At 37.8% G+C, this 27306-nt stretch overlaps 1 protein-coding gene across 1 annotated transcript in view; it reads right to left on the bottom strand.

The window, feature by feature from the left end:
* Positions 1-10894: 10894 nt before the first annotated feature.
* IL18R1 (interleukin 18 receptor 1) overlaps positions 10895-27306 on the bottom strand; it is a 41331-nt gene continuing 24919 nt past the window's right edge. Inside the window, 4 exon segments of the mRNA XM_006884601.1 lie at positions 10895-11298; positions 13635-13793; positions 19036-19194; positions 22512-22651. Coding sequence (XP_006884663.1) covers positions 10895-11298; positions 13635-13793; positions 19036-19194; positions 22512-22651 — 862 coding nt within the window.

Here is a 27306-nt window from a genome sequence, read left to right on the forward strand (position 1 = left end):
AGAAGAGTATTGAATGTACCGTGGACTGCCAAGAAAACAAACAGATTCATCCTAGAGAGGGTTAAACCAGGCTGCTTCTTGGAGGCAAGGATTCTGGGGCTTCGCCTGACATACTTTGGACACGTTATAAGGAGAGTCAGGTCTTTAGAGAGGGCCATCATGCTGGGCAGAGTGGAAGACAGCGCAGGAGGGGAAGACCCTCTATGAGGTGGATTGATTCAGTGACTGGGGTAATCGGGATGGGTGTGTCAGAGGCAATTAGATTGGCACAAGGTAGAGCAGGGTTTAGGGCTGTTGTACATAGGGTCGCTATGAGTCGCAAACAACTCGACGGCACATAACAACAAAACAACAACATAATATACTGACTAAAATACTTAAGACTTAAATCCTAAAAAAAAAAAATGCAGTTGCTGCTGAGTTGATGCTTATTTGTAAAACAGCAGTGTAGTCCCTAGGAATTCCATGACTGACTTTTCGAAATTAATTTTTTTCTTCTAGTCAGAGCTTCAACCATTTTGGTAAACATCCAAGTTCTTAATCATTTACAATATCCAGAAACTCCTTGAGAAACCCTATTGTAGTTAGGTGTTATTGAGTCCAGTACAACTCATCACAACCCTATAAACAAAAATCTGAACTCTGTTCTATTCTGTGCCATCCTCACACTTCCTGACACACAAACGCCCATTGCAGCAGTCACCATATCAATCCATTGGTTGAGGGTCTTTCTCTCCTTCACCTATCCCCCACCTTTCACAACATTATGTCTTTTTCCAAGGAATAGCCCCTCCTGCCTACATGCCCAAAGTATGTGACCCAAAGCCTCTTTATTCTTGCCTCCAAAGAACACTCTACCTGCACCCTCTTTAAGACACATCTGTTTATTCTCTTGGCTATCCACAGGTTGTTCAATGCTTTTCTCCAACACAACAGATCAAAAGTGTTAATTCCTTTTCTGCAATCCTAAGTCATTGTCTAGCTCTCAGATGAATAACAAGTAATCAGAAAGGTTATGGCCTGAATCAGATGCACCTTAGTCCTCAAACTGACATCATTATTCCTCAGTAATTTGGAGAGGTCCCTAATTGCAGATTTCCCCAGAGCAATGTGTCTCCTTATTTCCTGATTGCTGGTACCAAGGGTGTTAATTTTGGATATAAGAAAGATGAAGCTGTTGAAAATTTCAGTCTCCTCTCTGTCCATCATGACACTGCCTATTGGTCCATTGGTAACAACCTTCACTTTCTTGACATTGAGACGAAATCCATACTGAAGGCTGCATTCCTTGATCCTTGTAACAAGTGCTTCAAATCCTCCTCACTTTTAAAAATGCAGTAGTAACATATTTAAAACATTTTCAAAATTAGTAACTGAACAAGTTGGTGAAATTTTTGCAATTGTATAAATGGAATATGGTGCTCCTTGAATGATTTGAACACCTACAAAACATACAAGAATGAAATAAAAACTCATTTTCACAAGCCTGAGATAAAAGCTGTTTCGCGAGTAAAAGATAGAAAGAAACATATTGGTTTCAAAGTTTTTTGCCCAGACAGCAGAGAGCGATCACTATCAGTATGGCATGAAGGTAGGACTGCAACGACCCTATGTCCTGCCCACAGTACAAACATACTATTTCCTGTTTAGGTTGATTATTTAGCCACACTTTGAAGAACTGTCTGTTATTTGTGAGGGTTCCTTTAATAACATCTTCGGTTTAGAAAGACGGTGTCTAATCCAGCCATGAGTTCCTTTCCTCAGAGCTGTGTAGCAGGCCAGAGTGAGGGGTTTGGAGGTCCCTCCCCAAAGTATTTAAGTCTGTGGTTCCACTTTGCCTCTGGCATTGGTTTTACCAATGTTCTATCTTCACATGATGACACTAGTATCGGTTGTGAAGCTCACACTCTCTGAATCTTGCCAAGAGTCCTGGTAAGTCCAATAAGCTGACTATTGAACTCTTGTGTAGGCCAAAGGCTACATTTTGCTCCTACAATATTTTTAGTGCTGCCTTTTCTCCATATATAGTATATCTATATGTTGATCACATAATTAGTGAAGTTAAACTTTATGAAATGGAATATGGCATCGGTATCAGAGAAAGACTCATGAACATAAAGTAAGAAGACTTGAAACTTTAGCTGCAGAAGGTCAAGGACTACAGCCTTTGGTATAGATTATATCTCAACATCAAGAAAACAAATGTCCTCACTAGTGGGTCAATAGAAAACATCATTTGTCATGAGCCTTGAGTCTTAAATAATTACTCATAGACATATTACAAAAGCCAATTACAACTTATTGATTAATTAATTAATTAATAACAATAATTTCAATTTATCTACATTGCAATGCATAAATTTACCACAACATATTGATTCATCAATTCATAGTAAGCATTAAACCATTAATTGCAATTTATCTACATTGCAATGCATAAATTTACCACAACATATTGATTCATCAATTCATAGTAAGCATTAAACCATTAATTGCAATTTATCTACATTGCAATTCATAAATTCATCACAACTTATTGATCCATCAACGACAGAGAACACTCACTCACCCTGGGATCCCAAGTCATCTCCCTCTTTTGTCTCTCATGGTCATTGGTGCAGTTGGGGGATTCTCAGCTAGTTCAGCAGTTTGATGTAGCCAGGGGGTGGGAGGAATCATCCACTGTCTCAGTAGTTCATGTCCATCAGTGTAGGCCAGAGTTCTTGGCTCTGAAGAGAGCCTTTAAGTCTTTAACTCTAAAAAGAGCCTTTGGGTCTTCACTGTTCAGCTCATTGTGAAGTGCAGAGAGAGTTTTTGGGCACAGCCTGAGTTTTATCTACTCTGGTTTCCCCACTTTACATTATGCTGAGGCAAGTGGAGCATGTGGGGATATGTTGAATAACAATATGGGTTTAACCCAATCATGTTCAATACTAGTTGTGTTTCCTTGGCAACATGGCAGTAACCAGTCATATCTCCTTATCAAGGGTCCACACCTGTTATTGTCAGTGTGGCTCCAGAGCCACTAAGAGATGTTTTCACAAACATTCTTATCATAATTTCTAACAACAAATTCCTAACATATTTCTTATTTTACTTCTAACCTATATCATAGCAAGTTCTTAACATATTTCTTATATCTAACATATAAGCTTCCCAATATATTTCTTATTGTTAAATTTACAAGTTATGTTCTTGTAGCAACATGGGCAGTAATAAGTTTCATTTCCTTATCAGAATTCACACTTGCTAAGGTCAGTAGCTTTACAGGCAAGTTATTATCAGTTAAATTCCCTTATCAAGGGTTTGCACTTCCTCTGGTCAGTAAAGCTTTAGGCCTCAAAGAGGCCTATTTAGGCATGTTAAACTGCTAGTACATTTTTTCACAAATATTCTTATTTCTATACTTCAGCATCAAATTCAATATTTTTTCCACCGCAAACATATTTCATAATATGTTTTACAGAAAATTATAGCAATTTGTAATATTTCATAATATGTGTTACAACAAAATTAATATATTTTTTCTTATACTTAACCTGCTCATAACAATCATGACAGATGGAGAAACGATTGAAATTGTCAATGATTTAATCTTTCTTGGATTAACAATCACTAGCCTTCTTATCCACAGATGTGTTGTATCAGTCAAGTTAATTGCCAGTAATCTCTCCGAAATATTTAAATTAGTTTGAAGACTCAGGTGTGCATGATTCATGCAATGGTCTTCAATTATTTGTTATGCATATGAATACTGAACAATCAGTAAGGATGACAGAAAAAGAATTGATACCTTTGAGCTGTGGTACTGAAGAATAGTACATAGACTGAATGTCCCATGGACTGTCAAAAGAACAGATAGACATTTCCTGGGAAAAGTGCAGGCAGAGTGCTTCTTAGAGTCAGAGATGGCAAAGCTTTGTATTTCATACTTCATATGATTGTTGTTGTTATTTGATATCGATTCAGAACTGACTCATAGCTGACTCTCCAGCATGTATTTTAAGAGGCAATAAATTGTATAGGAGGAGATTGCTCATCCATCTCCTGTGAGGCAACTGTTGGATTCAAACCACTTGCCTTTGGGTTATGATAGAGCTTCTTACCCTAGGCAACCAAATTTCCCTGGCTATGTTGCTAGGAGAGGCTATTCATTGGAAAGGGTCAATACGCTTGGAAATATTAGTAGGTTAATAAAAGAGAGGAAGATGGTCAACAAGATGTATTGATATAATGACTGCAGCAATTGGCTCAAGTATATCAGAAATTATGAGGATGCTACAGGCTAGGACAGGGTTCAGATATATTGTTCATGGGGGCATTATGAACCTTGATAGCATCTACCTAACAACAACTTCATGGCACCTAACAACAATAGCAACAGTTCCTTAATGGCATCTGCCTAACAACAACAGCAACAGTTATTTTTATCTCGGTAGATTCCAGCATCAGTCAAATGTACACTTTCTTACTATGGAAGAATTGATTTATCATTTTTTCCCTTCTTACCCTGGTGACTTGGAATAGATTTCTCTTACTCCAAAATACCTCAAGTTTTATTTTCCAACAGACAGTTCTAAAGAGCTAAAACATGGTGTATTAGCTGATTGTGTGATTCTTGTCAAGGCCTTAGAATTTTCTATATCTCAGTGTCCTAGATTTATAATACATAGGTAATAAGGCCTCTCTGTACTCTAAAAGACCATTATTTGTTTTGTTAGGTACTGTTGAGTTGAGTAATGACCCTATGAACAAATCTGAACTCTGTCATATCCTGTGCCAACCTTGCAATCTCTGGCACACTCAAGCCCATTTATGAAGTTACTATGCCAATCCATCTGGTTGCTGGTCTTCCCCTCCTTCACTATCTCCCTACCTTCCCAAGAATAATGTCATTATCATTAATATGTCCTTAGCCTCTCCTAGTAACATGCAAAAATATGCAAGATGAATTTTCATCATCCTTGCCTCTAAGTAGCACTCTGGCTGCACCCTCCCCAAGACATATCTGCTTGTTCTTTTTGCAGCCCATGGGACATTCAGTAATCTCCTCCAACAACACAATTCAAAGACATCAATGTTTATTTTGTCATTCTTATTTATTGTCCAGTACTCAGATACATAGCAAATGATTGAAAAGGGCATGATCTGCATCAGGTGCACCTTAGTTCTCAAACTAAGATCATTGCTCCTCAGTCATTTAGAGAGGTCCTTGTTTGCAGACTTTCCCAGTACAATGTGTCTCCTGACCTCCTGACTGCTGGTCCTAACTGTATTAATTATACAGCAAGCAAGCAGTGGTAAAGCAAAAATCATTAATGTAATAAAATACTTCTAGCACATGATTGACCTGGGGCTTTTTTTTACACTTTTTATTATTTTAAAAAATATTTTTTTTATATACTGGTTTACTTACAAAGTTTTTATAACTTGTTTTCCACACCAGATATTTCTTCTTTATTTTACCCATCCTTCCCTCCACCCATCAAATTGTACAACCATATGATTAACTAACATATGATTCATCATTCAAATCTGTCAGTGACTCAGGGAAAAAGATAAGCTATCTTCTCCAAGGAATATTTACAGTTTCCCCCACCTCCTCGTGCTCATAGAGCCCAGCTCCACCTTCCAGTCATCACTGGAACTGAACTCCGCCCCCCACCCCCCCGAAACCTTCCCTTGAGATTTTGAACTATTGCTTTATCTGATTCACACAGAGTGAGCCTGAAACAGCTGGCTAAATGATCCCTTCTTCCTGTTCTCCATGATAAGCTGGATGAGAAGTTTACTGCTGGGACAGGAAATTGGGCTGCCTCTTCTGAGTCCTTAGACTGATGCTATAAAGGACCCTAAGATGAGTGGATCTGTCACTGCTAGGTCATAGCACTCAGAGAGAGAGACCCCATTATTCTGCTACCCAGATACTGGCTCCAAAGATTGTCATTGGAAAACTGATATCAGACAAAATAAGGAACCAGCAGCTAGTCACTCAGACACAACAGAAGCTTCCCTGTGCATCCCGAGAAGAACTTGCCATAATATCAAGGAAACAGCAGTCAGAACCAATTACAGAGGTCCTTCACAAAGAGAGAGTAAAGAAAAGTAAATGGACTAAAGTAATGGCAATAACATAAAAAGGAAACCAGAAAAACCTGGTTTGTTGATAATCATATTTAATTTGAATGGCATAAATGCACTGATGAAGAGAAAAAGAGTACTAAATTGAATTAAAAATATTGGCTATTTTTTCCAGACTCTTGTGCAAATAGAATAAGATATAATTAAATTGGTAATGTTTTTGAAAAAATAAAATTGCTTTACAATTAACATATCATTGAAAAGAATAAAAACTAGAATAAAGACTATGTATTTATTTCAAATTAAAAACCAAATTTATGATTTTGGAAACCAATAGAGGTTCAATTATGAGTTTTAACCATTTGTACAGCAGTGAGTTTTTGAGCACTACCTTTAGATTTGCAGTACAACTTCCTCATCAGAGTTCCTGAATGATTTTTAGTTCCTGGATATTTTTTAGTTGTTATAGTTGTGTGCCAACAAGTTGACTACAACTCATAGTGACACTACTAACAGATTATAATCTTGTCCTATCCTTTGCCATTCTCATGATTTCCCACATGCTTGAGCCCATTGTTACAGTCACTGCATTAATCTATCTCATTGAGGATTTTCTTTTTTGACCCTCCCCCATTCTCAGGATGGTGTTTTTTTCAACAGGAATAGTCTTTCTATTTTAGAAAAACCATATAGATATGTTTAGATATACAAAAAATGCTTTGGTCCTACTACATAGTAATGGTTGCACTTAAGCTTAAAAATTGTGTTGCTGTGTACTGTCAGGTCTGAACGGACCGATGGTAGAAACTCCAGTGGGTTTTCAGAGACAGTAATTCACACAAGAGAAGATGTCCATCCTTATTACATGAAGCTGCTGGTGGATTTGAGCCCCATGCCTTTGGGATTGAAGCACTATTTCTTAGCACTAGATCATCAGAGTTAATTCACTAGCATATGAAGATCTATTACCTGTAATTCCCTGTTTCTAGTTATTGAAAGATTTTGTCCTACAACCAGGAGACAATAAAGTAGATGAATGGGATCTTCTAAGAATCAAATGCCTATGCACATTCAAAAACTTCTCAAACAGGGCAAAAAGGGAAGCCACAGACCGGGAAAAAGTATCTGGTAATGACATATCAGATAAGGGACTTATATCCAGAATTTATAAAATACTCGAGCAACACAACAAGATAAAGGTAAATAATCCAATTGAAAAATGGGCACAGGATATGAACAGACACGTCACCAAAGAAGACATTCAGATGGCTAACAAGCACATGAAGAAATGTTCAAAATCCCTAGCTCTAAGAGAGATGCAAATTAAAACAACTATGAGATATCATCTCACCCCAGTCAGAATAGAAATATTTAACAGAACAGCAAGCAACAAATGCTGGCAAGGAGAAACTGTAACCCTTATTCACTGTTGGTGGGAGTGTAAAATGGTGCAACCACTGTGGAAGGAGGTGTGTTGTTTTCTCAAAAAGTTGCAAATAGAGATACCATTTGACCCAGTAATTCCACTACTGGGAATATACCCCAAAGAGACCATAACTGACATCCAAGCAGATATATGCACACCCATGTTTATTGTGGCTTTGTTCACAATAGCAAGGAGTTGGAAACATCCTAAGCGCCCATCAGCAAATGAAAGGATAGAGAAGCTGTGGTATATTCACACAATGGAATACTATGCTGCATTGAAAAACAAGGAATTCATACAATATTATTCAAAATAGGTGACTCTGGAGGACATTATGCTGAGTGAAGTATCTCAGTCACTAAAGGACAAATACTGCATGGTGCCACTGTTGTAAAATAGGACTGACCTTGGGGTTGGGGAGAGACTGAAAAAGATGCGTTCAGTAACATATACTGCATTGAAACAGATGAGGGAGAAAACTGTTTAAAAGAGATATGTAATTAGGTATTTTTGTCATGACAGGAGTCTAGAGTGAAGGCTCCATGGTGGAGTGGACCTGGAGGAGGGTTTGTAAAACAATGAAATAAATTTTCTTTTACTTTTCCAAGAGGGTAGTATACTGAGGGGGAGGGAGGGTTGGGAGGGGAGAAAAGTGCAACAAAGAATGAATGGAAACCCAAAGCCTCTGTAAATTTTCATTGAAATTAATAATAAATTTTTTAAAAAAGAAATATTTTCTAAGAGAGTGAATGTTAATTCTTCACTAATTCCTAGATGGAAGGCAAAACTTACAATTTAGATACAAATATTTTTATTTTTTTTTAAAAAAAACAAACCCCAAAACAGGACAGAGTTGAAAATTAATTTTGACTTACTTATATATTGTTACATGTAGCAGTTTGGTGTTTCCTCAAAAAGCTGAACATAGAAATTCCACATGATGTGTCTATTACACTGCTTGGAATATACCCCAAGAAAATGAGAACTAAGGTACAAATGGAGACTTGTACACCAATGTTCATAGCAGTGTTATTTACCATCACAAGAACATGGAAACAGCCCAAATGTTGAACCACAATCGAATGGATTGAAAAAATTATGGTACATTCATACAATGGAATACTATGCAGCATGCAGGGGAAATGATTTTGTAAATTATTACCTACCTTAAGAGGGACTGGAGAGCATTATGCTGAGTGAACTCAGTCCCACAAGAACAAATATTGCATAAAAATCATTATTGTAGAATGAGTATGATGATGCAGGGGTGGGGTGGTGGTGGTGGAAGCAGAGGGATGAGGATGTGTGTGTTGGGGGAGCAGGATTAATCATGAGGTTGTACAATTTGAAGGCTCAGGGGGTAAGGGAAATTGGAAGAATCTGGTGTGAAAAACAATGTATTCAAATTTTGTATATAAACATAAAAAAAACCCAAAACACCAAAACCAACACCAACATGTAGCAATATATGGTGAGAGACACTCTGATTAATCCTTTGGACTATTTCCCTACATCTTCCATTTTCTTCATTCTCCTTTGCTCCAGGCAAGAAGAGACCAGTAGTTGCTTCTTATACTGTGTGTCACAAACTCCTATCCCCCTAAACACTACTCACCAGACTAGAACAAAAGAGAACTATCTTTATAAACTGCATTATGTCAAGCGACCTAGATGTCCCCAGAAAATATAGTTATTATAGCCCAGTGATTAAACCATCATGCCATGCTACCTCCAAATCCGGTATGTTTTAAACATGGTCTAGTGGGTAGGGAATTGAACTTTCAACTCAAAAGTATGCTGTTTGAATCTACCAACTGTTCCTTGGGAGACAGATGGGGAATCTTCTCCTGTGCTGTTTACATCTTCTGAAAAGTCACTGGAGGGTCAGCTGTAAGTTGGTTACATGTTGGTGGCAATGAGTTAAACAAAGAAATCAGCAGGTAACTATTCTCTTAAGTAGCTAATATGTTATTGAACCAACATGCATGTTGTTGTTGTTAAGTGCTGTTGAGTCATAGACAACTCATAGCGACCCTATGAACAAAAAACCTGAACACTCGTTTAACCTTCATTGTTTCACCAAGTTCCTAGGGATTCTGGAAGCAAGCTAATTTGGAAGTGGATGCCACTCCTGCTTCCAAGCTTGTTTTAATCAGGGAGGTCCACCAAAGACTGTCTACCATGGGTAACCATTATAACATTTGACACATCAATGTCACAGTGTTCAGCATCACAGCAACCATGAGTTACTTCTGTACAACAAATGGACAGACCAATGCTATACCACTTAGAAGAATGTTTGACAAAAACAAATTTAAAACAGGCCAGAGGGCTGCAGATTAAAATCACCCACCTTTGGCTTGGTAGCATCACTTTCTGTCTACCAGGCCAACTTAGCTCTCTCTATGTTGTTGTTGTTAAGTGCTGTTGAGTCACAGATGACTCATAGTGACCCTATGAATGAAAGACCGGAAAACTTGTATAACTTTCATCGTTTCTCTGAGTTAATTTGCATAGATTCTACTATTCTTCTTTTAATTAAGATTTTTTTCCCTTCATGAAAGATATGAAGACATTATGTGTTCCTTTAAAGAACTGTACATAATAGGCTACATAGAGAAGTTCTCGAGAGTTCCTTGAACTCAACCAATTGTCATCAAGTTGGAACTGACACATAATTTCTCCTCCATTAGATTTTTGAGACTGTAAATTTCTTGAGAGATTGTCCAACTTCCTCCCTCCGAGCTACTGGTGGATTTGAATCACTAGAAACTCAGCTTTCTGGTTAATAGTGCAACTCTCTATAAACTATATCATCAGAATCCCCTGAGAATTTCATAGAACTCTAACAGGGCTGCTTTAGTCCGTATATACTACATGTACCCTGAGACTAAAACCTGCTTACACGTAGAGCCATATCTCAAGTACCACTTCCTCATCCTGCATAAGACTCTCCTTACATTTATAGTTCAATGTGTCCAGGAGGAGGCAGCTACTGTAAGAAAATTAAGAAAGCAATCCAATTACTTTGTTATCCCACTTTGTCCATACAAAACACTTTTCCATGTACTTAAAGTCCTTTAGTTCAAATGAAGCTGTCAGCACTGAAAATTCTTAGATAGCTCTTTTTGTGAGGCATCTGCTACCATTCCATCTAGTGACTGTTTAGGTTCACAGTTGCTAAGTATGGGGTTAAATATTAGTAACTTCAGAGAGAGAAAGTGGAACTCTGTGTCTTTTCAACTCTAGAGGCTTCTGGAAGCAAAGCACTAAAGTGCTCACTGTTTATTTGAACCCCTAACAGCCTTATGATAAGTTTTATCTTCAAACGATGAAAAATATGTTCATAGAGTTCAATATTTTGTTAGTCATTTGCTTTGCACAGGCTTACACTCTCAATTTCCAAAATATCTGGAGTTCTTTCTGGTATCTAGCTTTTCTCACACTCTTGAAAGACAAGACTTCAGATTCATTCCTTCATGGCTTGATCATTTTTGCAGGCATCAAATAATGAAGATTTTTCCAGAACCTTGAGTTATATGAAAGAGACTTATCGGCCTCCCACTTCAGAACTCGATGAGATTTCAAAAGCTCTAATGATTTGGGCAAGAACATGAAATCACTGACAGGTGTGAATTCAATTAAGATTATCTTAATTTTCCTTTCCACCAGTGCTTCATGAAGTCCACTTTCAAGCTCATACCTGACTTCGTTTGACATGTAATTTTCACTTAGAACAATGATTAGTCTTCGGCTCTTTTCTATCAGTGAATGGATTTCATCAACAACAGCTAAAATTTCAAGATGTGATATATTAATTTAAGATCATTGAAAGTGCATATCAAATGAAAATCATTTTGCATAGTCATATTTTACACTAACATGTTTCTATTTAAGTCCAATCACTGATTCTACATTTTTAAAAAGCCTTTTAAAAACTAGGTAACAATAGTAATGAATACTTATTAAGCATTTTCTCTGTACATGCCCACTTTTACATACTTTATATTATTCAGTTAATGACCATAATGGGTCATCAAAGAAGATATCTTTATAATCCCCATTTCACAAATGAACAAGCCTAAACAGAGTGGTTGAGTAACTTGACACACAGCTAGTAAGTGACAGAATTAGGCAGTTTGGTTCCAGAATACAAATTTTTAACAAATATGCTATCCTGTCTCCCTATATGGACAAGGAACACTTTTCAAAGAAACTGTAAAGATGAAAAATTAAAGAGAAAATCTGTTCTTTTTGTAGGCCAAAGATAGTTAATTTTTTTCTATAAAAGTCAGATAATAGACATTTTAGGCCTTGGAAGCCACAGTTTCTTTTCCACACTATTCAACTATCCTGCTGAAGTATGCAAACCGTCCTATCCTAGAAAACATGTAACAAATAAGTGGCTGTGATTGAAGAAAGGTGGCCTATACTAGACTTCTAACATTTCTCACGTAAAACAAAACCCACTGCCTTTGAGTCAGTTATGACTCATAGCAACTCTCCATTCAATTTTCAAGATTACAAATCTTTGAAAAAGAAGACTCCCCATCTTTATCCCATGGAGTATTTGGTGAATTCAAACTCCTGACCTTTCAGTTCACAGCCCAATATGTTACATAGTAAGCAACTAGGGCTCTTTAAGGTTTCTTAAATAGAGGTTTTCAAACACAGTTAATGACTCTTTGATTTATAACTAAACATGCTTTGTTTTATTTAAGAATCAAGGAGAAATCTGAAATTCAAAATGACTACTAGAAAATAATGACATCTGTGCTGCAATCCTGAAGGAACATAGTTCAAATCCACTAGCTGCTCCATGGGAGAAGGAAGGGCAATCCCCTCCCATGCGATTAACTGCCCCTGAAAACCCACTGGAAGGTCAGCTATGGGTCAGTTCTGACACGATGGTACACAACAACAACAATATAACAATCAAAATAAGGTGAAGTCAAGCAGAAATACATTCTAAAATAAGGTACCTTCTTACAAAATAAAAACTGATGCACAAAAATATTAGTGCTGTATACACATGACAATTAAGCATATTAATTTTCTAAGAAGCTTTTTATTACTAAATAATAGTGTATTTTTTTTCCCTAACTGGTTACGTCTTCTCATCCTCATTTGCAATTTAGGACAGAAGTTACTGCTCTATTTTCAGCACCCGGCTCAGCATTTAGTACATGGATTGCATTCAATAAATGTCAGATGAATGAATGATGATAAAAATGAAGACCTTTTTATTTTTAATAATATCAAGATCGTAACCATTTTAATACCAAATATAAAATACCTTCTCCTGGAAAACTTAGAAAAAAAACAATTTAGAAGAGCTACTAATGATTCTGTATCTTCAGTTTGTTCCAACATTTGTGTTACAATCATTACTACGCAAATATGAATAAAAAAAGCATTGTGTTTGTTACTGAAAGTAGACAGAATCACCATTTTCTTAATACTTATCTGAGCTTTACATTTCATACTTTTTTTTTCAGTAGTGTCCACATGATCAGTAGTAAGCATTTTTCTGGAAAGAATTTAGCTATCCTGCAAAAGATCACAGGGAGCTCTGGTGGTCCAGTGGGAAGAGCTGCACACAGTTCAAATTCACTAGCTGGTTGGCAGGAGAAAAATGAACACTCTTCTCCCTTTCTGTTCAGTCTCTGAAACCTTATGGATGGTCAGCTATGAGTCACTTTTGATTCAATGGCACCTAACAACAACAACAGATCACATATTCAATGAAGTACTGGCTCTGCTCTACATAATATTTTCAAGGGATGTTCTTATTAACTGTGGAGTGTTTTCAGGTAAATATAGCAATGCCAATGTGTAGACCTGATTCTGAAAATAGAATGTCCACTTCCTCTCCCCAAACTTCAGAGAACTGTAAAAGTGAATAAATGAACAAGGTCCAAGAGCAGAGATTTTCAGAAGGACAGTTAACATGTATCAAGTTAACATGTTTTCTCACTGATGTTTATATTGATCCAAGTGGTATTTCCAGTTTAAAAGATTTTGTTCATTTGTTTTTAAGAAAACGGATAGCCATCTTTAAGCCTAATTTATTTCTTAAAAAAGACAAAATCAGCATTAATTTTCTATTTGGAATTCTCTTTCTTACCTCCTCCGGGAATTACATCCCTCTCAAATATGCATAATTTGTACCCAAAATGTTTCTCCAACACCTTAGGTAAAATTTCCACAGCAAAGGTATGCTCCTCACAATGCTCTGGTTGACATTCTTTAAGGTAAGATACAAAAGCATCGTATGTTTTTCCATCTAGGAGATAAGTGTTCATCTTTTAATTAGTGTAAAAATAAATTCAGTACAAAGTTGAAAAAAAAAATAATGAGGAAATAGGCCTAGACTCAGTGAAAACAAGAACCCAAATATAGCAACTGGAAATCTCATATATTTACCAATACTACTTAACTTTTTTTTTTCTTTAAAGAACACTTATTTTAAGATTCCCAAGATTTGACCCAATAGAGGACTAGAAGTAAATGAATGAGATTAATCAGGTCACCAAATGAACTTTAATGACTATAGAAGATAAAGGAACCCAAACATGACTTTGTTCCAGGACTAGAAAGCAAGTCTCAGCTTCGCTTACATGTAGAATTTAACTCTAGCATCATCCTTACTTTCCAACTCAAAATGGCCCTTTGTAAAATGAAAACAGAAGTAAAACTAGGAGTTTCCACAAGAGAGTGAGAAGAAGTACTAGAAGCTGTTGAAGCAAAAGCTATGATATTTGAAAAACATTGCATAGCAAATTGCAACAGAAAATCTTTTGCTCCATTAAAAGTTTTCACTAATGAAAATATCTTTTCTTTTAAATTAATGATAATGAAGCAATAGGGATATTATTTAAGAGTCAAAACCCAGAGGAATCTGTAATTCAAACAACAAACATTATTATTCTAAAGGTGTCACTAAACAATTAAATATTTCTATCTTCCAGCTTCATTTAGTCTGTTTGATAAGACAAAAACTAACAAGTGCCACAAATTGAGGAAAGTTACAAACAAAACATTAGCAGAAGCGAAACAATATAGTGAAAACAAAACATGGCAAACATATGAAAAACCTGGTATAAGTAGCTATCTTGTGGACATTCCCTTTGAAAGAAGAAAACTTTTAATCTGATTTTAAATAATATAATTGATTCAAATTGGGACTGGTAGAGGAGGAAAGGAGATTAACATCAACGGGTCCATTTTTATCCCACAGAGCAATCGTTTGCATATTAGAGTTAGAGTAATGCTTGAATATACTATTAGGATTAATGAGTGTGCTACTGGGTTAAGAGTAGATGGATGTTATTACATTCTTTATTAAACTTTAATGGGACGAGCCATTCAAGGTTCATGTTATTCACAGTGCTGAGCTCAACAGCAAATGTGACGTGTCCTTCTATTTCAGACCCAGTCCAACATTCAAAGCAGTCTTCAGGGCCATCACACACTTCTCATTTCTTGGAAAATTTTCCTTTCATTCCACCTACAATATTTTCATTCCACATTACAAATATGAACTCAGAGTGTCTATCCTACTCTGACATGCATGAGCATCTATGAAATGGTTTCAACTGCAAATTGTTCATGAAGCACAGAGATCCGTTTGGAAATTATTAAATAAAGACTTTCCTATCTTGCCTCCGGAAACCCTATGAACCTGGAGAGAGGATGAAAGGCACACAAGCGTCGAGGACTCTCCTTCATAGGGTCGCTATGAGTCACCTGCAACTCGATGGCACTTAACAACAATAACATCAACAGAGAGAGAGAGAGAGAGATCAGCTGGCCCAGTGAAGAGAAAACGATGTGACCAAGACAAAGGTGGGTGACTTTTAGTTTGTGGCCCTCCAGTCTGTCTTTCATTGTTTTTGTTCAGATGTTCCTCTAGGTCGTATAGCCCTGGTGTACAAGTTGCCATCCCGCGGTCACTTGTGGTTGCTGTGAGGCTGAACACTGTGACACGGATGTGTCAAATGTGTTAATGGTTGGCTACCCAATGCGGACTGAGAGTGGGGTGGAGCTCCCCGATTGAACAAGCGTGGAAGGAGGAGTGGCGTCCACTTCCATAATAGCTTGCCTCCGGGAACCCTATGAACCTGGAGAGAGGATGAAAGGCACCCAAGCATCAAGGACTCTCCTTCATAGGGTCACTATGAGTCGCCTGTGACTTGACGGCACTTAACAACAACAAAATGTACTCTTTCTGCATAGCAAAAATCACACACACAGCAGGCACAAAACTAATCGTATATTAGTAAATGATGTCAATGTAAAAATACATCAATAAAAACTTTCAAGAAGTTGCACTGCAATCCCAGAGGTAAGTGGTTCGAATCCACCAGATGTTTTGCTGGAGAAGGTGGGGCAATTTCCTCCTGTACCAGTCAGATCGGATTTGACACAAAATAAGACAATTTAAAAAAAAATAACCAAAGACAAGATGTATCGATAAAAACTTCACAGGAAAAATAAGTTGAGACTTAGAGGGTCTTTCATCTCAAAAAGAAATTTAACTGCATCCAAGAACACATACACACATAACTTCTGCATGTTGTTGTACCATAAAGTCAAGTATGACTCATAGTGACCCTATGAACAGCCAACCTGACCCCTGCCCTATCCTGTGCGCCATTCTCACCATGTCTGAAACACTCAAGCCCACTGCTGAAGTCACTGTGCCATTCCATCTCATTGGAGATCTTCCTCTCCTTTGCTGACTCCTTCATCTTCACAAGCATGATATCCCTCTGCAATGAACAGCCTTCCCTAACACATGGCCAAAGTATGAAAGACAAAGCCTTACTTGGACTGCATTTTCTGCATAACACACAAAAATTAGCAAACTTAAAAGAAAAATGACAAGTATATGGACATTTCATATTACAGAAAATCCTATAACATCTTTAAAATTTAAATAGCTCCTGAAAACTAACAAAAATGAAAGATGAACAAGTCAATAGAAAAATGGGTGAAATGTATGACTGAGCATTTTGAGATAGAAAATATATACTGGAGAATATAAAATAAGTAGTGTCTGATTTGTTTGTACAGTAAGTGAATGCAAATTAAAACCATACTGAAATATATTTTTTTATTTTCACTCTCAAAAATCCAAAAGTTTGATAAAAACCATTTTGTGGTGAATGCTGTTGGGGAAAGAAAAGCTACACTTATCCACTAAAAGTAGCATCATAGATTAGTGCAACTTTATGAAGACTAATTGAGGTTATCTTTCCTAATATCAAGCCCACCTATCCTTTGTATTTCAGGAAAATCTAGTTTGTGAAATTTTTCCTTCAGATACACTCTGTGAAAATGAGTAATGTAAAAAATGAGTGCAATCCATTGCAACATTGCTGGAATAACAGAAGTTTTGAAGCAACCAAGAAGCCCATAAAAAAACCAATATTAGATAAAAAATATACAACTTTTAAAAAGAAACCCTTTTATAACTAATAAAAGATTAATCAACAATTTGCATTATGCAGATGACATACCCCTGCTTGCTGAAACTGAGGAGGACCTGAAGTGCTTGCTGCAGAAGGTCAAGGACTGTAGCCTTTAATATGGATTGAAGCTCAACAGAAAGAAAACCAAGATTCTCACCACTGGGCCAATTGGCAGTGTTGTGATAGATGGTGAAGAGATTGATATTGTTCACAGCTTTAGTTTGCTTCCCTCCATAGTCAACACTCATGGCACCAGCAAACAGAAAATTAAAAGAGGTATTGTGATGAGAATGTGTGCTGTTAGGGACCTCTCTAAAGTACTGAAGAGTAAATGGTGTCACTCTGGAGACTGATACAGGTCATGGTCTTTGCAATCACTTGTTGTGCATCGGAGAGCTGGGCAATGACTAGGGAGGAAAGAAGGAGAATTGATGCCTTTGACCTGTGGTTTTGGAGAAAAGTATTGAATATACCATGGATTGCTAAGAAAATGGACAGGTTCATCCTAGAGAGGGTTGAACCAGGCTGCTCCTTGGAGGCAAGGATTCTAAAGCTTTGTCTGACATACTTTGGGCATGTTGCAAGGAGTGACCAGTCCTTGGAGAAGGACATAAAGCTTGGGAGGGTGGAGGGACAGTGCAGGGAAGGAAGACCGTCTATGAGATGGATTGATTCAGTGACTGGGGTAATCGGAATGGGGGTGTCGGAGACTGTGAGACTGGTACAGGACAGAGCAGGGTGTAGGGCTGTTGTACATAAGGTTGCTATGAGTCGCAAGTGACTCAATGGCACATAACAACAAAAACAAAATCCTAGTAAATCAAATCAAAGCTCAGAATAAGGTATGCCAATGTTTGTTTGGTTTTTTTTTAAGAGGTAAAACAATGATCTACCTTCATATACACCCGGATAATTAGGCTTTTTATTGGAAAGTGAGAAACACAGACATGAAGCAAGGACAGAAAGCAGGTTTTATGTTATATAAGTTATTGTTTTGTGGTTTTTTTATGTAACGTACAAAACAAACCATGAAAATTGAAATAATGGATTATATTGCTTTTTTATTATTTGGTAATTATCTCAAAGGACCATCAAGTCACTATATATAAAAAGAATATAGATAAAAATGTAGCTGATCTAAGGGACTAGAACTCAGATCATTTAGCTCCTGGTTCAAGGCTTTTGCAGGTACATGGGGCAGCCTCCTATGTCAGGTTAAATGAATAAATCAGCTCTGATGGCAAAGTCCATAGAGAATTGCGTGGCTATTCCAAAGGCCAAACTTCTTTGGCAGTTCCAATCCACCAGAGGCTCTTCGCAAGAAATATGGACAGTCTCATCCTGTATGATTTACAGCAGTAGAAACCCGAGGAGGGTCAGGTGAGTTGGTTCCGACTCGAAGGCAATGAGTGAGCAAATACAATGGAATTGAACTTAGAAGACCTTCATTGACCATACACACCACATAGGCTACCCAGAAAGTATGCATACAAGGGTGTTTAGATACACAGTTCTTAAACTTAAGAATCTTAGAGGTAATTTAGGAACACATAGCACACATACGTGGATGGAACAATTAGAAAACAATTTTGGCCACACATAAGTACAAGAAAAGATGTCACAAGCAAATTCACAGTAGATAATACATGTAAAACAAATTTATCCATGGAAAATTCTCCTATATTTTAAATGACTGATATAATTACAAAAAAAAAATATAAGAACAGAAGAAATCCCACCAAAATCCCAACCCCTAAAACAAATTCACTGCCACTGAGGCAATTCTGACTCCTAACTACCCTTGACAGAGCTTCTGAGGCTATAAATCTTTTGGGAAGAAACTGCCCATCTTTCTCTCTTGGAACCACTGGTGGACTTGAACCACTGAATTTCAGTTTAGCCTTTCATGGATATGTCAAGCATTATTGACCTTATATGCTAAGCGCTACATGACCTTGGCCAGTTACAAATAAGCTGAAATTTAATATATCCTTCCTTGCTTTTTTAATTGAAGCTTAAGAAAAGAAATCCCAATATTATCATGTCTATTACCTGTTAATGTTTCATCTCTTCCTGTTAACCGTCTATAAAATAAAACCAAGTCAACTCTATAAATGGCACACACAACCACTAGGCACACAACTGCTACCAACACTGAGATGGCTATCACAATTCCTCTGGTGAAGATGTGGCCTGGGATATCACCATTATCTGTTAGAAAAGACAATTAAACACAATTAATCATAAAAACAAATTTACCAGTGTCTTCCACTGTCATGTTGTCACTTGTCACCTTTAATACAAACCCAATGGTCTACAAATCTTTTGTTCTATCGTAATACTTCACTTTCCTACATCATGACTTCCTTTTAAAAATTGAGTCAAAGTTTACAAATAATATTTTTTATTCATTCGTTCATATAATTTTTATAATATTAATTAAAATTGATTAGTGTAAAGTGTCAATTACAATGTCTAATCAACCCCTTATTGTTTTATTTTACTTTCACCCAACTTACTATCTGTTTGTGAATTTTTACCACCCTCTGCTTCCCTTCCCATCTTGGTAACCCTTTTACATAGCATCTTGAATAATGAGTCACCTCAAATTTTTAAAGAATAAAAATGTGCATAAGGACATTCATCCCTGAACTGAAATTATTTTAATTGGGTAGTGCTGATGGAGTAGTCCGTGTGGAGTTGTGTTGCTAAAAGTAAAAACAGTGCTTCTCTGGTGGTGTGAATCCAGCAGCTGCTCTGAGGGAGAAAGATGGGCAATCACCTCCTGTGGGATTTACAGTCTCTGAATAGCTGCTGTGAAAACTTATGAGATAGTTCTGATTCAATAGGAATGAGTTTAAGTTTTATCTTACATCGATATAGCTCTGGTAGTACAGTGGTTAAAGATAAGCTACAAACTTGAGCTGCTGAACCCAGCAGTCTTATGAAAAGACACATAGCAGTCTGCTTTTGTAAAGATTTTACCCTTGGGAACCCTATGGTACAAGTTAACTGTCTTAGCGATGCCTTTGAATTGTGGTGTTTGAGGAAATGGTTGAATATCCCATGGACTGCCAAAGGAACAAACACATTTGTCTTGGAGGAAGTGCATCCCGGCTGCTCTTTAGAGGAAAAGATGATGAGGCTTTATCTCATATACTTTAAACATGTAGTCACGAGGGGCCAGTCCTCGGCAAAAAGACATGCTAGGAGATGTAGAAGGTTTGAGAAAGGGAAGGAAATTCTCAACAAGATGTATTGATACAATGACTGCAACAATAGGTTCAAGCAGGTGAAAGAATATGATGATGATGATTAAGAACAGGACAAGGTCCAAATCTGCTTTTCAAGGGTTTCTACAAATCCTAGTCGACTTGATAACATAAAACAAAAATGAAAAATAGAGGCACTATGAGTCAGAATTGGGTGCAATGGCAATAGTTTGTGGCCCTACTTGTTGTGAGTGTCACTGGGTGGTACTAACATTTTGCATTTGATTACTAATGTCCACCCAAACTCAATTAGCAGTGTCTTGGAATAAAGGCCTGGTGGTCTGCTTTCATAGAAATCATAGCCAAGAAAACTCCTTGGAGCAGCTCTAGCCTGTAACATGTGGGCTCTCTTGAAGTTGAAATTGACATCATGTTAAAAGGTTTTGTCTTTATGCCTACTTGTGAAAATTAGGATGACAAGATAAAATATTTTCTAGGGAAAAGGACAAGTGACTGACTCAAAGATAAATCTGATTTAATTATTTGAAAATAAAAATGAGGTGAAGGTGCACATGGGTCTGAGGAGAGATTGACTTGGTTCCAGCCGGACTAGATCTCATAATGTTACTCTGTGAATAAGTCACTTAAGCAATTAAACCCTGAGATTTTCATCTGTAAAAGGAAGACACTAATAGCTCTTATTCACTTGCAGTTATTTTGATGGAGGTGGAATTATACATAAAATAGTGCAGAATTTTCACACTGGTAATAGAATTATAGTTATTTTTTATTTCTATCCACTTCAACATCCCTCTGGAAACTATGAACCTTAACAAATGTCAATAGTTATAGAAAGGCTTCAGGCCTTTTGTTCATAGGGTCACTGTGAGTTGTGCTCAACTCGATGGCGATCAACAACAGTAATTTCCCAATACCACATTGGCTCTTTTGAAAAAAAGCTTATATATAACTTTTTGTCCATTCCTTTCACTATCTATTCATTTTTTGTTCTCTCTTCTTCTCTGATCCCTACTAACCCTTTAAGATTGATTCTCTCTGTGTATAAAACTTTCCTTAGCTTTTTATGTTAAAGGTCTTATACCAAAATTATCATTCTGATAATTAAGTCATTAAGCACAATCTGTTTTATTTAGAATTTTAGATTATTTCTGTATAAAATTGTTCTTTAGGGAATGTAGTTCAAATGCATCTGCTGCTCCAGAGGAGAGGGACTGGCAGTCTCATTCTGTGGGATTAACTGCTTCTGAAAAACCTCCTGGAGGGTCAACTAGAGGACGGTTCCTACTTGATGGTATTCAACAACAGGGGGAAAGAATATATAGTTTCAAGGCAACTCTTGTAGCTTATTGGGCAAGAAGTTGTGGTACTAACCCAATGATAAGACATTCAAATCCATCAGAAACTTTGTGGGGGAAAGATAGACGATCTCCTCCCATTTGATTTGCAACCTCTGAAAACTCACTGGAAGGTCAGGTATGAGTTGGTTCTGACCCAATGGGAGAATTTCAGATAGTTTTTTAGTTTATGTTTAATTGAGACAATATAGGGAAATATGAAGAATAAAATTATTTTAACATTTATGCAATAATCTAAAAAGGGACACTTCTAACAAGACAACATTCTTCTCCTTTTCTCCCTTGATAATTTTTATGTAATTGATCATAATGACTGTTTATTAATTGGCATTATATTGTAAACATTTTACTCAGCCATTAAAATTACTAATCATAAATCTCAATATTTAGTCTGATTGCCATTTTTTTGAATACATATAATGCTGCAATAAAAAATCTTTATGTATAAACTGATACGTATGACACTATATAAAGCCCAGGAACTAGTAGAAAGAACAACTAACTGAGAACAGATTCAAAGCTGACCCTTTATTGGGTTTCCAAGGCTATAAACTGCATGAGAAGAGATTGCCTATAATCCCCCTAAGGAGTGACTGGTGGATTTGAACTTCCAGAGAGGCACTGCCTTTGGGTTAGCAGTGAACATCCCTACGGATTAGACTACCAGACCTTAAGTGAGATGTGTTAAGAGAAAGACCATGCCCAAAGGCCCCTTGGTTCCAGTGCTGGAAACATTCCACTTAATACTTAACTAACTTCTGCCTCTGCACTAGTTCTGCCCTCAAATGACTGTGACATAAAGTGAATAATTTTCTTTGTATGGAGTTTCTTTTTCATTCTTCTGATACATAAAATTAAGAAGGGTTGATCTTTGAGGTGTCATCATCATTAGCCTTCAAAGTTCCCAAAGACTTTCAAAACCAAAACTGTTTTCGCTTACCTTTTTTCTCCAAGATGAAGATTCTAGGGTCTACAGGTCTCCCACTGACCACAGTACAATTATATGGAAAATGTAGATTATCTTCATTAACATTCTTTATGTACAACATTTTTGAAGCATAATATTTGCCATCTAGGGTCCTGTAAGAGAGAAAAATAATTAAACAGTAGGCTTTGTCCATAACCAGTAAAATGACGCATGACAGATGTAGCCATACATTTGAACATGTAAAAGGAGCCTGGAAGACAGAAGCAGATTGTCAAGCTGAAACGTGGTGGTTTTAATCCACCTGGCAGCACCTTATAGGTCTGGGAACTTGTTTCTATTACAACAAATTATATTGTTGTTGTTGTTATGTGCCATCAAGTCGCTTGTGACTCATAGCAACCCTATGTACAAGAGCTCTAAATGCTGTTCTATCCTGTGCCAACCTAGCCATCTCAAACACACTTGTTCCCACCACTCCAGTCACAGAATTGATCCATCTCATCTAAGGTCTTCCTCTCCTTCGCCGCCCCTCCACTCTGCCAAACATGATGACCATCTCCAAAGACCAGTCCCTCCTTGCAACATGTTCAAAGTATGTCAGACAAAGCTTCAGAATCCTTGACTCCAAGGAGCATTCTGGCTTCAACTTCTCCAGGACAAACGTGTTTGTTCTCATAGCAGTCCATGGTATATTCAACTCTCTTCTCCAGCACCACAGCTCAAAGCATCAATTCTCTTTGTATCAACCCTATTCACTGTCCAACTCTCTGATGCATAGCACGAATATGTGACGACTATAGCCTGGATCGGGTGCACCTTAGTCTCTAGCCTGATGTTGTTGCTCTTCCGTACTCTTGAGAGGTCCCTCACAGCTGACTTTCCCAATGCAATTCGTCTCTTGATTTCCTGGCTGCTGTCACCAAGAGTGTTGATTGTGGAGCCAGTAAACTAAAACTGTTAACTATCTCAATCTCTTCACCATCCATACTGATGCTTCCAATTGGTCCAGTGGTGAGAAACTTTGTTTTCTTGATGTTGAGCTTCAATCCATATAGTAGGCTGCAGTCCTTGACCTTCTGCAGCAAGCGCTTCAGGTTCTCCTCAGTTTCAGCAAGCAGGATTGTGTCATCTGCATAACGCAGGTTGTTGATGACTCTTCCACCAATCCTGATGCCACATTCCTCCTCTTATAGCTCAGCGTCTTGGATGATCTGTTCTGCATACAGATTGAAAAGGTATGGAGACAGAATACATCCCTGACAAACCCCCTTCTTGATTTTGAACCATGTAGTGTCTCCTTGCTCTGTTATGATGACTGCCTCTCGGTCCAAGTATAGGTTTCACATTAGCACAATCAAATGTTATGGGATTCTCATTCTTCTCAGAGTCAGCCACAGCTTTTTGTGATCTACACAGTCAAAAGCCCTTGCATAGTCAATGAAGTAAAGATAGACATTCTTCTATTATTCTTTGCTTTCTACCAAGACCCATCTAACATTAGCTATAGTATCCCTAGTACCACGACCTTTTCTAAATCCAGCCTGCACATCTGGCAGTTCTCTGTTGGCATACTGTTCCAAAGTTTTTGATCATTTTCAGCAGAATCTTGCTTGCATGTGATAGTAATGATATTGTTCTATAATTTCCGCACTCTGTTGGGTCACCTTTCTTTGGAATGGAAACAAATATCGATCTTTTCCAGTCAGTAGGCCAGCTGGCTCTTCTCCAGATTTCTTGGCACAACTTAGTGAGCACATCCAGGTCAGTATCTGTTTGTTGAAATATGTCAATTGGTATGCTGTCAACTCCTGGAGCCTCATTTTTTGCCAGAGCAATCTGAACCTCCTCCTTCATCACCATAGGCTCTTGTTCATATGTCATTTCATTAAATTCTTCTGTGTCAGCCAATTCCTTCTGATACAGTGACTGTGTGTATTCCTTCCATCTTCTCTTGATACTTCCTGGATCATTTAATATTCTGCCCAAATTATCCTTAAGTATTGCCACCCGTGACTTGAATTTGTTTTCAGCTCCTTCAGCTTAAGAAATGCTGAGCGAGTTCGGCCCTTTTGATTTTCTGACTCCAGCTCTCTGCACATTTCATGATAGTATCTTACTTTGTCATACCGGGCTGCCTTTTGACATTTTCTGTTTAGCTTTTGATTTCTTGGTTTCTTCCTTTAGCTTTGGCTTCTAGAAACTCTAATGCATTATCCAGAGTCTCATCTGACATCCATCTTGGTTTTTTCTTCTTTTTCAGCCTTTGTAATGATCTTTTGCATTCTTCATGGACAATTTTCTTGATATCCTCCCAGAGCTCATTTGGTCTATGCTCGTTTTGTGCTCAAGGCCTCAAACCTATTCCTGAGATGGTTTTGAAATTTGAGTGGGACAGACTTAAGATCAAATTTTGGCTCCTGTGGACTTGATTTAATTTTCCTCAACTTCAGTTTGAACTTGCATATGAGTAGTTGGTGGTCTGTGCCACAATTAGCACCCGGCCTGGTTTTCACTGCTGATACTGAGCTTCTCGACTGAGTCTGTCCACAAATGTAATCTATTTGATTCCTGTGCATGCCATCAGGTGAGATCCATGTGTATAGCCTGTGTTTATGTTTCTTATAAAAGGTATTTGCAAGGAATACATCATTGAATGTGCAGGACTCTACCATTCTATCTCCAGCCTCATTTCTCTCACTGAGCCCGTATTTTTCCAGCTACTGATCCTTCTTCCCTGTTCCCAACTTTTGCGTTCCAGTTGCCCATTATTATCAATGCGTCTTGATTGCATGTTTGATCAACTCAGACTGCAAAAGTTGGTAAAAATCTTTTTAGAAGCTTTGAAAAATACCTTAGAATTAAGATCAATTTGACTACAAGCAGAAACAGGTATTCAACGTCAGCTACCATAATTACCACACACTATCTTTCCTCAGTGGGTTAGTATATTTTATTATGTGTTGGGCGACTAGCTGAAGGGTCATAGGTTTGATTCCATCAGACACTCTCTGTGAGAAAGATGGGAAGTCATATCTCATAAAGATGTGCAGTCTCAGAAACCCAACGGAGGGTATGAGTTGGAATGGATGCAATGAAGTGGGCTCTTTTCTTATAGCTATGTATAAAAATGAGGGCTTCTGTGAGTCTTTTTCCTCCTCTGGGAAGAACATCTAGATCAATAGTGGCAGTCCTTCCTGAGACTAGCTGGAGTCAGTGCTGTTAACCACCTAGAATTAAATTGCCTGTTAGGTAATGAGGGAACTAAAATAAAATAAAAAACCACACAATCTTTGCATTATCTTGCCCTTGTTCCTGTCCTTCTAACTACTCAGAGTTTCTCCCACAGTAAGGGCTATGCCAGTGTAGCGAGACTACGAATTGTTTAGCTAACCAGATACAGATGTGTCTCAAGCTTGAGATTGCAATCTTAATGATGACTTTATTTTGTAAGGATATTGTCAAAATAAAACTATTCTCAGACGCAAATAAGAAATTCTGGGTAAGGCTGTCGGTGCAATAGTCTCCCTGCACCCCTTCCTGCCCTCCCAGGCCCAGTGGAGCTGGGTAGCATCAGCGGCCTAGCCCAGAGGGGCACCGGCACCTGGAGTCCAGCGCCATGCCGGGTGCAGTTACAGCCATGTGAGGCCGCGGTGCTGGGCGGTGGCAGGGCCCGGCTGGGTCTGCTCATGGTGCCGCCATGATGCTATCATGGGGTAGGAAGGCCAGGTGGACTGAGTTCTTTACCCCCTTTTAGACTCAGGTTTGCCTAGTATCCAGTCATTATCTTTGAAGATCTCAGAAAAGCCCTTAAAATCAGACAACAAAAGGTGTGTGTGTGTTTATCATGAACCATATGAATTCCCAGAGCAGTGGATTCACGCAACCCAGGAGGATGGAATGGCTCTTGGAATTGTTATTCTCCTACTTGTTGATGTGATCTGGATGGCTTTCTTGGAACTTCATGTTTTCACTCAATACAACAAACCATTCTTCAGCACCTTTGCGAAAACATCTATGTTTGTTCTATACCTCTTTGTTTTTATTATTTGGAAGCCATGGAGACAATAGTGTAAAAGAGAATTTCGAGGGAAATATGCTGCTTTTACTTGTAAGAGACATAGTAGTAAAAAGGGGAAACCAAACAACCTCCAAGAAGAGCGGAAATGGAATATATCCCTTGGACTGAGTGTCCCTGCACTGACAATTAAGAGCTGAGAGAAAGAAAAAAACGAAACAAAACAAAACTGACATTTGTTGGGGTTTAGGACAGACAGAGAAGGAGGGGATGAATGATGTATACTGCATTGAAACAGATGAGGGAGAGAACTGTTTAAAAGGGATATATGACTAGGTATTATTGTCATAACAGGAGTACAGTATGAAGGCTGCACAGTGGAGTGGAATGGGGGCAGGGACTGCATAACGATGAAAGAGTTTTTCTTTTACTCTTCAAGGAGAAGAGTGAATTGGGGAGGTGTGGGTGGGCAGGGAGAAAAGTGCAACAATGAATGAATGAATGAATGATAACCCTAAGTCTCTGTAAACTTTCATTAAAATTAATTTTTAAAAAACCCAAAAAAAACCCAAAAAACTGTGACATGTGGAGATTGCACAAAAAAGTAAGAAGCAGCAGCAGCAACTGCAGTAAAGAACTATCAGAGCACAACCGTGAGACTGGCAGAAGCTTACCCACATAAGTGAGCAAGTTTATTGTCTACAAGAAGGCTTGCTGATGGAGTAGGGTGACTCTGGGTGTGGCTAGAGAACTTCGTAATAGTTGCCCAAGCAGGACAAAGATCAGGCCCCA

This window comes from Elephantulus edwardii, unplaced genomic scaffold (genome assembly GCF_000299155.1).
Source record: "Elephantulus edwardii isolate Elephantulus edwardi_28Jun2011 unplaced genomic scaffold, EleEdw1.0 scaffold00036, whole genome shotgun sequence".
Taxonomy (NCBI): domain Eukaryota; kingdom Metazoa; phylum Chordata; class Mammalia; order Macroscelidea; family Macroscelididae; genus Elephantulus; species Elephantulus edwardii.